The 18,011-nt window shown below is 37.7% G+C and overlaps 1 protein-coding gene across 9 annotated transcripts in view; it reads right to left on the bottom strand.

Moving 5' to 3' along the window:
- EGF (epidermal growth factor) overlaps positions 1-18,011 on the bottom strand; it is a 103,393-nt gene that overhangs the window by 32,020 nt on the left and 53,362 nt on the right. For all 9 annotated transcript variants that reach the window (XM_017890428.1, XM_017890431.1, XM_017890430.1 and 6 more), the window contains 5 exons: positions 13,729-13,877; positions 8,013-8,117; positions 6,591-6,814; positions 2,703-2,870; positions 1,858-2,007 (listed from right to left, as the gene is read on the bottom strand). In XM_017890428.1, the coding sequence (XP_017745917.1) occupies positions 1,858-2,007; positions 2,703-2,870; positions 6,591-6,814; positions 8,013-8,117; positions 13,729-13,877 (796 nt within the window). The remainder of the gene's footprint in view (positions 1-1,857; positions 2,008-2,702; positions 2,871-6,590; positions 6,815-8,012; positions 8,118-13,728; positions 13,878-18,011) is intronic.

The following is an 18,011-nucleotide window of genomic DNA, read 5'->3' as shown; positions in this document are numbered from 1 at the left end:
TAATAATTTAAATAAATTAAATAAAATAAAACAAATTAGCCAGGCATGGTTGTGCATGCCTATGGTCCCAGCTACTAGGAAGCTAAGGTGGGGTCCCAGCTACTTGAGCCCGGATGGGGCCAAGGCTGCAGTGAGCCATGATCATGCCACTGTACGCCAGCCTTGGCAACAGAGGGAGACCCTGTCTCAAAAAATAAAAATAAAATCCAGTTTCACAAGAGGGTTGTTGTGAATCAATAAGAATTATTAATTTTTAAAACACTTGACCATTGACTACACAGCTTTTTAACACTCTATGTAATAAAATAAGAGATACATATAAATTATTTCAATGCATACTAAAGTTATGATGGTTAACTAGAGGGAAAACATAAGTAATTTTTGAACTGTGAGCTGAAACTAGCCTCTTTTTTTCATTGCACGTTATTTTACTTGAAAAAAAATGGCTTAATAGCACAGGAAAACTGTGCTTTTAAGACTTGGGTATATAGCAAACATTCACTTTTCCTCAAAAATGAATGAAATGAGCCTATCACCTCAAGGAACACAGCTGGCAATAATTGTTGCCAATGTCAGATACCAAATTGCAACTAAGCTTTAGGAAGCTACTGTCTGTCCAGTTTAAGCATAGTATCAAAAGAATAATATCCAAAAAGGCACCTAAAAGGTCTATTATAATAGCCCTCTTCCAACTCTATGTCTGCGTGAGGCCAGATTTTGTTCACAGATTTCAAGCAAGACAACACATGATAACAGATTTAACATAGATGTAGATATGAGAATCCAGCTGTGCTCTACTAAGACAGACATTCAAGATATCAAAGTAAAAGAATGTCGCTCTTCTCACTACATATTTTTTGCTTTGAAAAATATACTTACTTCAGTTATTTTTATAAAATGTATATTAATAGATAATAAATTTATTGTAACATCAATAGATATTTCTCAAATCATGTTGTAAATTTTCATATCATAAATATTGATAGATACACATAAAAACTCTTTGAGTTTCTCAATAATTTTTAAGAATGTAAAGGGGTCCTGAAACCAAGAGGTTTGAAAACTGTTGATCTAAGGCAACGATTAATAGAAAGTTCTGAAAATCCAAAGTATCCAGTTCTGGTCCATGGCTAGATTCGTTTATTTTTCGTCAGTCTGTCACTTTACTTACATTTACACCATGCCTACCGGATTAAATATAAATTTTTAAAAAATTTAATAAAATATAAATGATCTTTGGTATATTTCTGGTGGAAAGATATCAAGGGGTGAATCCACAGATGCCCAGATTGTTTGGGTGCACATTCAAGGGAGACAAACCAGTACTACTGGTTATACCTCACACTTGGTTTACTCTTCCTCTTCCTCAAAGTCATATCTAGTTTGTAAAAAAGTACATCTTCTCAGGCTGGATTTCCCACATTTATTTGACACCCTAAAGTTCTTTTTTATAAAGGACTTTGATTTTCTTATTAAGACTTGTCATGTGATAAGAGATCATATACTACTACCTCTAAAATTGAGGACATAAAACTTCTAAAAATATCTCTGAACATTTTTGTGAGGTGATAACATTTTGACATTTATTTTCAAACCTGGGACTCACTCCACTATAAATGGGGAGGTGGAGGGCCTGGAGCTTAAGACTTTTACCATTAGAGGTCAATTAGATTTTGCCTGTAATAAGGAACTCAAAACTCAGCAGAAGAGAACAAATAAACAAATTCTTAGCATTCCTAAAAACAGGAGAGCTTTTAACATCCAAAATATTCAAAATCAGCAAAAGCATAGGGATCGATGTACAGCTGTATTTCTGAGCCAAGGTTAGGTAATTTGCTACACAGTTTATTATATTACCTGCCAACAGCTGATGACCATCCAGAGCCAGACACGTTTTCCCATCTGAGGCTTTCATAAAACCTTCACGACAAAAACACCAAGCAATTCCAAGCCTCTCTTTGCAAATATGTTCACAGCCTCCGTTTTGATATAAGCAGGGATCTGCTCCTAGTAGAGAAAAGAGGCAAATTCGCAGGTGGGTTTGAAGATGAAAAGGATGCCATTAATGCAAGTCTACAGCTTGCTTTTAGGGAGCTACAGCTTTAAGGGAGAGAAACGCAGTGTATCTAAATAGAGGGTGTATCTAAACAGAGGGTATATCAACAGCTATTTCAGAAGAGTTCCCCCAAGGAGCCAAGGATTCTAAGATAAGCCCAGAACCTTATTAGTACTGAGTAGAGCCAGTACTTTTGTTCAAGAAGCTCTTTAGTCAAATGTGATTCTTATTTCCTAACTCATCATCTCATCAAACCGATGAAGAGCAATTCAGAAAGAAGAGCTACTATAAAATGTGAAATGCTTTCTCCATTTGCTCACTCCTCAGGGGTACAGAAAGGTCCAAGTTTCGACAGAAGCTTCCACTGCCGTTGTCTAAATTGCCTGCCTTAACCCAAGGCTCTTTGAAATGTAGCAGGTAAGTAAAAGTTGCTCAAGAAAAGAAATGAAATTGGAGGGATAAAGCCCCAATTATCAAACTACCAGATTGTCTTAAACAAACCTAAATCTTAGAAAATCTTGACACCTACACAGTTAGTGAAAATTACAAAATCCCCTCCACCCCCACCCCAACTGCGTGACATCAACAATTAAAACAGTTGCAGATTCCAGCCAAGGAAAGACTGTGTAACATCTCCAGTATGTACCTGGTTTTGCCAGTGGATGAACCACAACCAGTGAGGAGGGCTTCAGCATGCTGCCTTGGAGACGTACTCTATCTTTGCCAGTCTTCTTGTTTACTCTTATTACTGAAGGCATAGCCCAATCTGAGAACCACACATAATCCTCAAACACAGCTATAGCAAATGGGTGACCTGGAAACAATTCAAATGTGTTAAATACACCTTCTTTGTCTTTGCAATGACTATTTACGAAAGGACCAGGCTTGAAATTTACACAACATTCCTACACTAAATCAACTATTTAGCTACTCAGCAAGTTATAAGCAAGCCACCGACTTACACACCTGCCTCAAGGAGAGCCCACATGAGGAGGGAGCGTCACCTTAGAATGGGAGCATAGTGGCATGAGGTCCCAGCAATGCCCACTATCACCCAACATTTGCACAGTGGGAGAATGTGGGCTGATTGTCTTCCTAGCACCATGAAGGAGGCAAAGGTGGAATTTTTCTTGTTTAGTACATCTGTCACTATATATAGACTAAAGTCGAGTAACATATCTTACCACTCTTTGCCTTAGGTTCCTACTCTTTTGAGCAGGAGTGATAAGCCGTAGATCAAATTCACAGGTTGTTGTAAGGATTTTTCAAAATTTGAGGTAATTGTATGAGAGTCTCCCCACATTCCCATCTTCACCAACACATTTGCCTCCATTAGTCCCCCACCTTCTTATCCCTCTCTCCTTATTTAATATTGACCTGTGTCCCTGATGTCACCCTTCCTGCTTTCTCTAGGGCCTGGATCCATCAACAACCACCCCTTTCTCTAACATCTTCCCTCTCTTCATTCCACTAGCTTCGTTCCCTGTCTACTAATATCCTGTCTCCCATCTTCATTTCTTCATCCCTGTGACCCCTCTAGCTCCTCTTTGTCTCTTTCCTTCCCTTTTTAGCCAAGTTTTTGAAAGAGTCATTTATTATCTGCTGCCTCCATTTTCATTCCTCCTACTGACCGTAAGTGGGAATCCTTCTGAGCCCACCTCCACCAAACCTACCTCTCTGTGCCACTGGAACTGCTCTGAGAAGGCATGCAAGTATTAAATATGCAAGGGAATGTTTTAACGTACTATCCCAGGTGGTTAGACACTAAAGATAAGGAGGCTCAAATTGATGTTTTAATCAAGGCTGCTTACATTCCCACAGGCCACTCTTTTTGTAAACGAGCAATGGATTTGACAGATGCGAATGAATGTCTTCCCCTACTGGTGGCAAATTCAAATAACTTGTGGTTACAAAGCACCTCCACTTATCACTGTTGATCAGGGTCATTAAGATTCATTTTAGTCTCCGGCCCTTTGTCCCAAATTAAAGCCTTAAGTACAGCAAGGGAATGTTTAACATAACTATAGTTCTTTTTTATCAAGGTGAAAAAGCACAACAGAAAACTTAACATCTCAACCATTTCTAAGTTCAGTAGTGTTAAGTGCATTCACACATTGCTACACAACCAATCTCCAGGATTTTTTCATCTTGCGAAACTGAAACTCTGTGTCCATTAAACAACTTCTCATTTCCTCTCCCACATCCCCTGGAAACCACCATTCTCTTTTCTTTTCCTATGAATTTGGCCACTCCAGATACCTCAAATAATTGGAATTGTACAGTACATATCTTTTTGTGACTAGCTTATTTCACTTGGCGTAATGCCCTCAGGAATTAATCCATGTTAAAGCACATGTTAGAATAGCTACAGTGTTTAAACAAATACCCTACACTAGACATAATCTTTCTTATTTTTTTACAGAAGAGCCACAATTGCATTTTAAATTAAGAATATCTTCAACCTTTTAAAATAAATTTTTAATGTACAGATAACATTATATGTTTTTATTGTGTACAACATAATGTTTTAAGATATATATACATTGTGGAACGGCTGAATCTAGCCAATTAACAAATGCATTACCTCAGTTATCGTTTTTGTGGTAAGAGCACATAACATCCACTCTGTTAGAAATCCTGAACTGGCATTTGGGAAGCCACCACATATATACCAGTAGATGGCACTGTAATGATGGGAATGTTACTTACACAATTTAATATTATTTGATAATGGCCTTTAATAGTCAGTTGTATTAGTCATGTAATATAGTAGCAATATAAATGATTCACAAAGTATCTGCTATGCTTTTTTGTTTAAAATATGGTGTCTTCACATTCTGGTTAGGAATTTTCAAATTCCTTTCTAACTTTTTATGTCAAAGGTACAGTTTTACGTTTATTTAGATTATGTATTTTTTGTTTTTTGTTTTTTGAGACGGTCTCACTGTGTCACCCAGGCTGGAGTGAAGTTGCGCAATCACGGCTCACTACAGCCTCAAACTCCCCGGCTCAAGCGATCTTCTTATCTCAGCCTCCTGAGTGGCAGAGGGATTACAGGCGCTCACCACCACGCCCAGCTAATTTTTGTATTTTTAGTGGAGACAGAGTTTCGCCATGTTGGCCAGGCTGGACTCGAACTCCTGGGCTCTTGTGATCCTCCCACCTTGGCCTCCCAAAGTGCTGGGATTACAGGTGTGAGCCACCATGCCCAGCCTGAATGAATTTTTTTTTAAATAATGTATGTGTTCTCTACTAGATTCCTTGGCTTTACGGATATCATATTTGTTTTACTCTCCACTGTATCTCCAATTCCTATAATGTCTCAATCAATACCCCTGAAGTAAATGGATGATAAAGTCTAACCTTGTACATAAGCATATCACTTATTGTGAAGTATATCTTTAATTTTTAGAGAATCTTAGAAATACATAAAATATTAAATTATACTTATCTTGAGCCAAAGAGAACGGGCAAAACAGGGGTCTTATACAGATTATTAGTTTGTTAGTTTCTTCCTAAATGAGAGAAACCATGTTTTTTCATCTTTTCAACCAATTTCTAACTCTCCAAAGCATCTTCAGCACTTCCCTAGCTCTCATTTTCTGCATTATGCAATCTATTACAAATTCCTCTTATTTTATCCACAATAATTTTTAATACCATAATCCTTCATTCCATCTTTAAATGACAATGTTCAAACTCAGGCCATCACCATTTGTTGCCTGGACAACCACTATAGGCTTCTAACAGATTTCCTTCTCTCCAAATTCCAATCGAACTCCTATACTTGGCCTAAGCAGCTACCCAGAGATGCCAATTTTAACATATACATTTTATGTGCAAGAACATTCAACGCCCCTCTACGAAATTCAGAATTTAAGTTTAGTCAACATATCCTGGCAGTACTAACATACAAAGACCAATTTTTGCAGCCTTATAATCTTTTGTCATCATCTATTTACCACAAGGCCCAGTTTAAATACTGTCTTTGTCATTCCCAGAGCCAAAATAAATTTCCCACTGCTTATATAATTTCATAGTCATTTTGTACTTCTTTTAACAGTTGGCATAAGCTATAATGTTTTAAAGATATTTATGAAAATATATGACACCCCATGTAAAATCTGAAAATATTAGGGGAGGAAACTATATTAATCTTTGCACATGTTATCAACTGATATTCATTCATACCTAAAAGTGCCTACAATATCACTGTTGTGAAACGTTTCTAAAACATAAGAAATGAAAACAGCTGAACCAAGTTCTTATTCCTAAAGGAGTTTAGAAAATTTTAATATTTTCATTCTGATTTTGGGACTTCTTGGAAAGAGAAATGATTATATAACACTCTTTTTTACCCAGTATTCCAATGTTAAGGTAAGCCTTGTAGCTCATGATTCCCTGGAGAAGTCTGTCTCTATTCCATATTCACCCATATGGCTAAGTGGTATGTGTGTGTGTGTAAACATATTTTGTATTTAACACTCATAAACACTCAGTCAAGATGAAGAAATCACCCATCCCAAAGCCTCACCTACATCGTTCTGGGTAAGTCTTCGGCGTTTTGAACCATCCAGATTGGCTATTTCAATTACAGACTGCTTGGCATCGCACCAATACAACTTGTCAGTTAAGAAGTCAATCGTTATTCCATTGGGCCAGATTAGATCAGAGCTGGCTATAACCAGTCGGCCAAGGCCTTGGAGGGAAGAACTTTCAATTCGTGGATTAATCCCTGTATCCGTCCAGAATAATCTCCTTTAGTCAAGAAAGCACACAACAAATAATATCTGCATGAAAGAAATTATTCTGTTCTTTCATCTTGAAAATATCAATGTAAATTACTTTATGATATATTAAAGTGGTACACTGAGGAATACAGAAGAAGAGATAGCACTGTATGTTGGACAAATAATTTTGAAAAGCAGAACAATTAACTTGTCTATGTAAAGCATCTTCAAAAAGAAATGTTGAATTAAGGCTCAGGTCATTAGATTAAAAGAGAAATTAGTTTAAAAATTGCAATAGTGACTAATCAAATAGTCATGAGTAAATAGGTTTGAGTAAAATATTCTTGAATTAGCATTTGGTACTGCAAAAAGGCAATGAAATCTTGCTAGCCTGTTCTGTTATGCATATGTAAAACTCACCGCATTTGTAATACTACAACATAAAGGAAAGTTCATATTTATCTGTTATCCAGTTTTATGCAATGTACTCTATTAACTCAGTTAATTTCAACTTCCATAAATCAGGTGCTGGGCACATTTTTGTTTTAAGTCAATATGGTTCATATTTTTTTATTGGCCTATTTAGAAATGGTTACATTCTCACAGTTTTAATCATTTGGCTGGCTCCAAATCAATTATCAACTACTATCAATATATTATCTCCCATAAATCATTGTGAAATTTCCAGTGTAAATAAAATAGGGTGGGTTTTTATCTTTGTTTTTTAACAACTAGGAATAAATCCTTTATTGTCCTTAAATCTCTAATCTCTAAATGAAAATTTGTTCGTAATTCACAATTAACAGCATAGTTTTCTAACCTTTCACAATTTCAATTTTCTGTCACCTAAAATCTAGGAATGACCTATATCTTATGATTTTTCTAAATAGAATTCATAAGTCATACAATCCAAATATCCTTTTCTGCTCAGTAAACAACAATGCAAATTTTAAAGAAAATAGATGAATGAGCTTGAGTCTAGTCGGTTAATGAATTACAGTGCATTTTCTTTCAAAAGAAATTGAATTTATTTAAAAGAGCACATTAACAATAAAATTATTATACAAGAATAGAAAATCAAGACATTAAAAGCATGAGGAATTCATCCTGAAGATTTGAACAAATTGCATGGATTTTCCTGGTTTCTGGTTTTGGACACTAGCATATCAACCATGAACTGTCACATTACCTCTGCAGAGCAGTGCCTTATTTTTACAAATACCTACTTGGCCGTTGGATGAACAGCAATTCCTCGTGGTTGAGAGATGTTCTCCTTAATGATTATTTTGGGATGTTTTCCATTTAAATCACTCCTTCCAATCAGAGATTTCCTAAAATATGTGCAAAATAAGGGAGTTTGTTGTAACAACTTTACTTTTCAAACAAAAATATTCCTTTCTCCTCTTTGTGAAATGCAAAGACAGGCATTCTAAACTAGCTCCTATTTCTCTCTGTTTCTCTCTCCCTCTCTCTTACTCTTTCTCTCTCTCTCCCCCACCCACAAACAAAGTAGCAGCAATAAGTTCACAAATTTTATATTATTAAACACTGTTAATTAACATCTCAATATTTATCCCAGGTAATGAAAATACTCAGTGACAGGACAAGGTAAAAGGGATTGCGTCAGTGGCTGGGTGAATACATTCTCTTTATAACTTCCAATCTCCTGCTGAAACCAATGGAAGCCAGAAGCAAAGAGACTGTTAGCCTCATGGGATCATGAAGAATAGGGAGACAAACCAGCACAAGGACAGTAGGTGGAGATTTACATTGGCTTTAATTTTCTTCCATTTAATTCGAAGACAAATGGGAGTACAATTGTCCCTCGGCATCTGTGGGGGATTGGTACCAGAACTCTCCAAGGACACTCAATTCCCTGATATAAAATGGCATAGTATTTGGATACAATCTATGTACATTCTCCTGTATACTTTAAATCATCTCTAGATTACTTATCACACCTAATATAATGTAAATGCTATGTAAATATAGTTATGTTATTGGTTTTATTTGTATTATTTTATGATTGTATTCTTATTTTAATTTAATTTAATTTTTGAATATTTTTGATCCAAAGTTGGTTGAATCCTCAGATGTGGAGCCTGTAGAGAAAGAGGGCCAATTGCACCGAAATATTACTTGCTAATCTTTACATTAAAAAAATAACCTGACCGGGCGTGGTGGCTCACACCTGTAATCCCAGCACTTTGGGAGGCCAAGGCGGGTGGATCACGAGGTCAGGAGATCAAGGCCACCCTGGCTGACATGGTGAAACCCTGTCTCTACTAAACATACAAAAAAATTAACTGGGCATGGTGGCGGGCGCCTGTAGTCCCAGCTACTAGGGAGGCTGAGGCAGAAGAATGGCGTGAACCCGGGAGGTGGAGCTTGTAGTGAGCCGAGATCGCGCCACTGCACTCCAGCCTGGGCAACAGAGCGAGACTCCATCTCAAATACATACATACATACACACATACATACATACATACATACATACATTACTCAATAGAATCTGGCAGGGTAGAAAATTCTTATTTCCTGATTTTTCTATTTATTTGTCAATCAAATATTTACTGAGCACCTACTGTGTCAGGAATTGGTCTAAGCATTGGAGATACAATAGTAAATAAAACCCCATCTCTGTCCTTATAGAGCTCATAGTTCAACAGGAACACAGGGAGAGGGAGGCAGAGGTCGGAGGGGAAGAGAAAGGGTTAGGTGGACTGGATGGGAAGGGGAAGAAAATGTGGAGGGAAAGGGAAGGAGGAGAGGGCGGGGGGAAGTAAGAGGGGAAAGAGGGAGAGGAGATTATAACACAGCACATGAAAGCACATGCTGAGAAGAAGGATGTAAAGAATGTAACTGGAAGACTCAGGGAGGGTGACAGGGTGGGTAGCCCAGCCAAGTAGGGATCAGAGAAGGATTCGTGGAGATAATAACAAACGAGGATAAGAAGCAGGTAGTCAGGCAAATGTGGGTGGGGATGGAAAGAGTACCCTAAGCAAGGGAATGCACATGTACAAGTTCTAAAGCACAGGACCTAAAGAATGTGGGGCAGTTATACTTGCACTTTAGAAGGTTTGCTGTGGTTTTAGTGTGAAAGGGCAAGACAGGCAGGAGATGACGGCGAGGAGATAAAACAGTAGCAGGAGAAATGGAGAAAACCGGATGGATTTAAATGCTAAACATGACTCTATAGCATCCCTGCCCCCTTCAGGAGCAAACAAGAGACGCTGAGCAGCTTCTTGGAGCAGGCGGGACCACAGGCCGAGTGGACATAAATAGGGCTAAGAAGAGCCTCCCTTTCCCCATGTACCACCTGCTTTCCCTGTTTCCCTGCTGCAAACCAGAATATATAACCACCTTTAATTCATTCAGTAAACACCTGTTAAAGGCCTCTCACTTTGCTCTTGAGGGCAATGTCTGCATGAAACAAGCCTGCCTAGAAACACAAGGTAGGGCCATTCCCTGCTCCTGGTTTTACAAAATGCTAAGGAGACCTTCTCAGGTGGCTAGTGCACCAACTATTTTCTAGGCACTGTGTAGGGAACAGGACTGTATGCACAGGGCCCTATTCACAGGCAGTATTCAGAAAAGAGGTAGGTAAAACTGGCTCAGTGCCTATGCTGGGTTGGGAACACTTTGCAAACTACCAACTAAAGGCAGTAGAGAATTTGAAACCATTTCTACTCCATTGTCCCTTTAAAATGATAATTTTACTCCCAGATGAAGTGGTCATAGGAAGGATACTGCTGGGTGGAAGATATTTTTGAACTTAATGTGTCAAGTTCTGTTCTCAGACACAACTGTCACTGTGCCTCTTCCCTTGGTGGGAGGAAAGAAATTCTGAGACCACTTGCTTGTGACCAGGGGAGATGAAACTGTCAGTTCTGATCTCATGATGATCTCTAATCATCTTAGAGATGAGAGATATCATCTCTAAATTCTGTTTCGGGCAGGAGTTAGGTGATGAGACGAGAATGACATAAGCTCCTGACTGTGGAGCTGTCTCAAGGCAGGATTGCTGGAATTTACTTTTATTGCTCCCCCAAGGTGTTCACCTAATAATATACTTCTATTTGATTCAGCTAGAGAGCAAATCTCAAACTCCAGTGTTGGTAATGAGAAACCAAGGACCAGCAGGGATATTTGGGTTCATGGCAGTTCAAGCATCACCTTTAATCGAGTGGTGTGTCCTTCTCTCTCTAACCATTATCTGATCGTCCCAGTGCCACTGAGATCCTCCAAGAGAAAAACTCACCCTCCTTCTACGGTAAGAGGTGTCCTTCAAGAACCCTAGAAGAGTGATTTTTTACCTCATATTAGTTTGTGTTACCTCAAAAGAATAAGTAAACAGATAGCTTATATTTTTACCCTCTTGATTCTTTACTGGGCAATTGACTTTAGGAATCAGGATTCCTTGATACTAAATAATAGCATTACCATTGGAATTTTCAACGTGCTTCCTTCCTACATTTAGATGTTAATTTGAATCTGTCTTTTCCTAGGCCAAAGATGAACTGCAAGCATCCCACTTTGCCTCTTTCGATTGGCTAAGAGTTACCATGTGATCTAATATTATGAGATTGGAATCTCAGTTATTTAAATCCAATTTCTAGGTAATATCAAGGTTTTCAAACCATAAACCTCTCATTTCCAGACAAATTAAAGGTTTTCTTTTAGCAGCTGCCTTTAGAGCCAGGAGGACTTAAGAAGGGCTTGTTATTACTGAAGCCAATGAAGAGGGGAATTTAGGATCTGATTCTCCAGGAAACCAGTGGTGCCTGTCTATCTCCTGAACGCATTGCCTCTGCAGTCGGTACCATGGTGCTATTAATCAAACACTGTCAAAATTAGAGGTCCCTTGTGAATGTGGGGAAACATGAGAAGACTTGGCATCCTTAGTGGACCCGAGAGTGGTTGACATCTGTCATCTTGATCATCATTTACCCTTCTGAGAACAACTATGTACAGCTCTGTTATTATACACAGCTGACATTTAAAATATTCTTTTAAGTAGGTTCAACACAGCAGAGGTCATTATTATGATTTTTATAATTATTACAACTGAAGTTGAATTTAATTTGTCACATGACTCTGAGTCAACCATATGTTAAATCCACTGGTTTGGGGCGGTGGTACATCTCTATGACTATTAAGAAAACATGCTTTGCAAATGGCCATCCTTGGGTTCCAATTACAGATCCATATGGTACTTATTGACTGCTTGACCTTGGGAAAGTTATTTTCTCTCTCCAATTATCAATTTTCTTAATCTTTAAATTGGAGATAACAAAACTTACCTTTGGGGATTTAATAGTGTCATGGATATAAAGCACAGTATCTGGTGCATTGCAGTTATTCAGTAAATAAATACCCAAATAATAAAGAAATGAAGGTAGGATTAGACGAACAAACGAATGAATGAAAGAAAATATGCTCACCTTGGATGTAAAAGGGTCACATTATTGATAACTGATAACCACATCATACACCTGGTTGATTTTTTAAAACCTGTTTCCCATGGATTATCCTGATTAAAAGAGACATTCTGGGACATAAAACGCCTACCCCTAAGCATAGAAACCCACTCCCTGGGACTTCTCCCTCTGTGTTGGAACTGCTGATTTCACAGAAGTGAAACCTTCATTCTCCCTTCTTTTATTTTACATGGTTGCATTGGTACCAGATGTTCAGGATGGCCACCATTTCACTTTCTGGTTTTCAGTTACTCTGAGAATATATCCCAGAGCACACTGCATCTCTAATATTATCCTGTGAGGGATCTATGGTTAGCAGCTTCTCTTGCAGTTCTGTAAGGAAGTGGGCTCTCATTAGCACACATAAGGGAAAAAGCCACTTCCTTCCTGCTTCCTGCCATTCAGTTCTGAGGTTCATGCAGGCCACATACACACCAAATACAGGAGCCCTTCCTGCAGCTCTGAGAGTGGGGTTTCACAACTGCACTCTGGTTCTGTTTTTTCCCACATAGGGAAATACAGAGCATCCCTCTTATCTTATCTCATGCACTTTCCTCACAACTCCAGCTGAAGTTCTCCTCCCTCCTTCATGCTTGTTTAACAGGGAGTCAACATTCTAGTCTAAGATTTGTCACTTGCATGCCGAAGCTCATTCCATGGTGGCTCCCTTTGGGAGTGTACACCTGTCATTTGGCAATTACTTACGTGAGACCCTATGACATTTCTTGAACTGCTATTTAGACCAAGAATTTGTATTAATTATTTTGCTGGGGAAATATACCTTATCTCACCAGCTAAACTAAGAACTAACTGAAAAGATGGAGCACATCCTAGGCTCCTCTGTATCTCCCATGTCACTTAGGAGAAAGTCTTATTTCCATAGCAGATGCTCAGAGAATGCTTATTGACTATATTCAGACAGGTTTTGAGTTTCCCTGATAACAACAGCCTGAACACAGGCTACTTTCTTTTTATTATTATACTTTAAGTTCTGGGATACATGTGCAGAACGTGCAGGTTTGTTACATAGATATACATGCACCATGGTGGTTTGCTGCACCCATCAACCCGTCATCATCATACATTAGGTATTTCTCCTAAAGCTATATCTCCTCTTGCCACCCACCCTCCAACAGGCCCCAGTGTGTGATGTTCCCCTCCCTGTGTCCATGTGTTCTCATTGTTCAACTCCCACTTATGAGTGAGAACATGCAGTGTTTGGTTTCCTGTACCTAACACAGGCTACTTTCTTGGTCTTCAAAATCCTCCCACGCACAGAGACGCAATCTTGATGAAAGGAGGAAGTGGGGGAGTGTGGACAGCAGTGGTGGCCTCTTTTCTCCAATCCCAGCCAGATGCCCAGCAACATTTTTCTGTATTCAAAGTAGATGATGAAGCCAATAGTATCACCTATCCCATCACTCCCATCTCACACAGCTTAAAACTGAAGCAGAAAACATACCCTCTGTCTGTCCAATAGAATCTACGGCCAATCCAGTCCACAGCAAGACCTTCTGGCATATCTACTCCTTCCTCAATAAGCCTTTCTCGCTGGGAACCATCCATATTAGCTCTCTCTATCCACTTCAGGGCTGTATGGGCAAAGTATATCTACAAAAGAGAACACAGGCATTTCTGATTTTTTTTTAAACTAATGTGGAATGTATACAAATGGCATTAGTCTTTAGGTTGTACAGTGTGTTAAGAGTTTGACTTTGGAGATAGGCACACCTGCAGCTAAACTCAAACTAGGCTGCTTCCCAGATATGTGTAACCTTAAGCAAGTTATTCAATGTCTCAGAATCTTTGTTTCCTCATCGGTAAAATGAGGATAATAATACCAAGCTCATTATATATATCTCCTTAGCCATGTATCTGGCACATATTTTTATTGCTATTGGTAATTTATTAACCCTTGATCACTGGTCAATGACATAGCCATCATGCATGAACTACAGTGGCTTCTGAAAGGGAGCAATGATTTTCAATTAATGAGGGCTACAAGCTGGGCTCAGTCTATAACACCCCACTTCTCTGCAATCAAGAGACACTTAGTCACTGCAGGTCAAAATTGGTTCCCAGTTTTGTCACTTATTTGCTTGATTGCTTTGGATAAATTCTTTAAATTTATTTTACAGATAAATTCTGTGAAAATGAGGAAGTTAGACTAGGTATTTGCTAAAGTTCTTTAGTCTGTAACCTTATATCCAATCAGATGCCACATAATGACATTTCGGTTGACGACGAACTGCATATACGATGGTGATTCCATAAGATGATAATGGAACTGAAAAATTTCTATCACCTAGTGATGTTGTAGCATTCATAATGTCATAGTGAAACTATTTTTTATAAGTTTAGTGTAGCCTAAATGCTCAGTGTTTGTCTACAGCAATGTACAGTAATGTCCTAAGTCTTCACATTAATTCACCACTCACTTACTGACTCATCCAGTGCAACTTCCAGTTCTGCAAGCTTCATTCATGGTAAGTGCCCTGTTAAGGTGTATCATTTAAAAATATCTCATACCATATTTTTTACTGTACCTTTTCTATCTTTACAGACACAAATTTTTACTATTGTGTTACAATATTGCTTACAGTATTTGGCATAGCAACATCCGCACAGGTTTGTAGCCTAGGAGCAAGAAGCTAGACCATATAGCTTAGGTGAGTGTAGCTTACACCATCTACGTTTGTGTAAGTGCACTCTACGATGTCTGCACAATGACAAAATTGCCTAATGACACACCTGTCCTTAGTGATGCATGACTGTAATTTCATTTTAATTCATCCATCTTGTTCAACAGAAGATTTCTTGCCCACGCAAAGTTCTTTTTCAGTCTAGTATGCACCCTGTCACACAGGTACAAGAATTTCCATAAGACTGTTTTTCATTTAAAAATGACCCAAAGCAATATACAGATACAATGCAATTCTTATCAAATTACCAACATCATTCTTCACAGAATTAGAAAAAAAAATCCTAAAATTCACACGGAACCAAAAATAAGCATGAAGAGCACAAACAATCCTAAGCAAAAAGAAATAAAGCTGGAGGCACCATAGTACCTGACTTTATACTATAAGGCTGTAGTAACCCAAACAGCAAGGCACTAGTATAAAAACAGACACATAAACCAATGGAATGGAATAGAGAACCCAGATGTAAAGTCATATACCTACAACCAATTGATCTTTGACAAAGTCCACAAAAATATATACTGGGGAAAGGATATCTTATTCAATAAATTGTGCTGGGGAAATTGGAGTGCCACAAACAGAAGAATGAAACTGGACTCTTATCTCTTACCATATAAAAATTTAACTCAAGATGGATTAAAGACTTAAGTGTAAGCCCGAAACTATAAAAATCCTAGAAGAAAACCTAAGAGAAACTCTTCTGGACATTTGCCTAGGCAAAGAATTCATGACTAAGCCCTCGAAAGAAAATGCAACAAAAACAAAGATAGACAAATGGGAATTAATTAAACTAAAAAGCTTCTGCACAGCAAAAGAAATAATCAACAGAGTAAACAGATAACCTACAGTATGGGAGAAAATACTTGCGAACAATGCAGTTCACAAAGGACTAATATCCAGAATCTATAAGGAACTCAAACAACCCGTGAAGTAAAAAACAAATAACCCCATTAAAAAGTGGGCAAAGGACATAAACAGACGTTTTTCAAAAGAAGACATACAAGCAGCCTACAAACATATGAAAAAATGCTTAATATCACTAGTCATCAGAGAAATGAAAATCAAAACCACAATGAGATATCATCTTACACCCATCAGAATGGCTATTATTAAAAAGTTAAAAAACAACAGATGTTGGCATGGATGTGAAGAAAAAACCAACTCTTATACATTGGTGGTGGGAATGTACATTTGCAATTCTCTAGGGAAAAAATATGGAGATTTCTCAAGAGCTAAAAATAGAATGACTTTTTAATCCAGCAATCCCACTACTCTGTATCTACCCAGTGGAAAAGAAAGTATTCTATCAAAAAGACACCTGCACTTGTATGTTTATCACAGCACTATTCATAACAGCAAAGTCATGGAATCTAAGTGTCCATCAATGGATGAGTGGATTTTTAAAATGTGTCTCATATATACAACAGAATACTGCTCATAAAAAAGAATGAAATCATTATGAGCAGCAACATGGATGGAACTCAAAGACATTATACTAAGTGAAATGACTCAAATAGAAATTCAAACATTGCATGTTCTCACTTACATGTGGGGGCTAAACAATGGGTACACATGGACATACAGAGTGTAATAACAGACATTGGAGACTGCAAGGGTGGGAGGGTGCGGTGGGGGGTAACAGATGAAACACTACCTATGGGTACAGTGTTCACTAGTCAGGTGATGGGTAAATTAAAAGCCCAGACTTCACCACTACACAATCTATCCATGTAAGAAAACTGTACTTGTACCCTTAAACCTGTAAAAATTTACATATATATATATGTATGTATGTATTTAAAGAGCTATGGGTCAGTTGATAATTTAATGATAGCATTGTAGAATTTTAACTGTCAGTACACATATGTACATAAACTTACAATCAATAATGAGACTATTCAGAAAGTGGTAAGTCATTAAATAATGGGTTGCTCTTCTTTCTAAATGAAATAGAAAAGGTTATGTTTCATAAATACAAATAGGGGTACTTCACTCCACTAGGACTGTGCTTCTCAAACTCTAATGTGCATAAGAATCACCTGAGAATATTACTAAAATGCAGATACTGATTTAGTGGTCAGGTGTGGAACCTGGAGAACTGCAGTTCTAATAACCTGCAGGTGTTGTTGACACTGCTGGCTCAAAGATCACAATCTGAGTAGCAAGAAAATAAGAAAATTAACCCAAGAAACAAAAACCAGCCACCTGACTTAAAATTCATTCTAGGTCTCCATATTCACCTGTTGTAAGAATACCGATTCTGCAGGAATAAAACTAGTTTGGTAATAAATGAATATTGAACTGCCTTTTTTCTATTAATTATTTTTTCTGTTATTGTAACTGTTCTATGGAACCATATAGATTCAGGTCAGGGAAAAGGAAGAATTGTTTGCTAGCATTCAATTGCAAAATTTTAATTTGCAAAAATACTTCTATTCGGCTACCAATCCATACCTATTAAATATAGAATCAATTTGCTTCACTTTGTTTCTTTTGGCCATTTACCAGACTGCTTCAAATCAGGAAGAAACAAAAGTTCAAAGTTTAAAAGCTATTATGTAAAAAATATTATTAATAAAAGAATTAATGTACCACATAGTAATAACTAAATAATTATGCAGGGGAATTAATAACTATATAAATTTATCATTATTGGGTGATTAATCTCCAAAAGACACTGTAACATCATTTCAAGCACATTCTAACCTAGCACAGATACAACTAAGAAATTAAAGATCAAATGGCCAGCTGATATAGAAATTCTAAGTTACACACAAAACTCATATAAAATATGTATGTAAATAATGTTATTAGTTAGATTGCCATTCCCACATGAACTATACAGCTTATGTTCCCTGATTTTCACGGTTAAGAGGTCACTGAATCTCCTCCCCCAGAAGACATATATAAAACACAAATTACTAATCCATACTTCCTATGCCCCAAACCCAAACTTCCACTCCTCTCACTACCAGCAAGTAATCAAAAACCTGCTTATGAAGCTCCTTCCATGTGCATGACACTGGGCTAGTCTCACATCCTC

The sequence above is a fragment of the Rhinopithecus bieti genome, unplaced genomic scaffold, assembly GCF_001698545.2.
Source record: "Rhinopithecus bieti isolate Rb0 unplaced genomic scaffold, ASM169854v2 scaffold_19840, whole genome shotgun sequence".
Taxonomy (NCBI): Eukaryota; Metazoa; Chordata; class Mammalia; order Primates; family Cercopithecidae; genus Rhinopithecus; species Rhinopithecus bieti.
The sequence above is the reverse complement of the archived record's forward strand: the minus strand, read 5'-3'. Positions and strand labels throughout refer to the sequence as shown.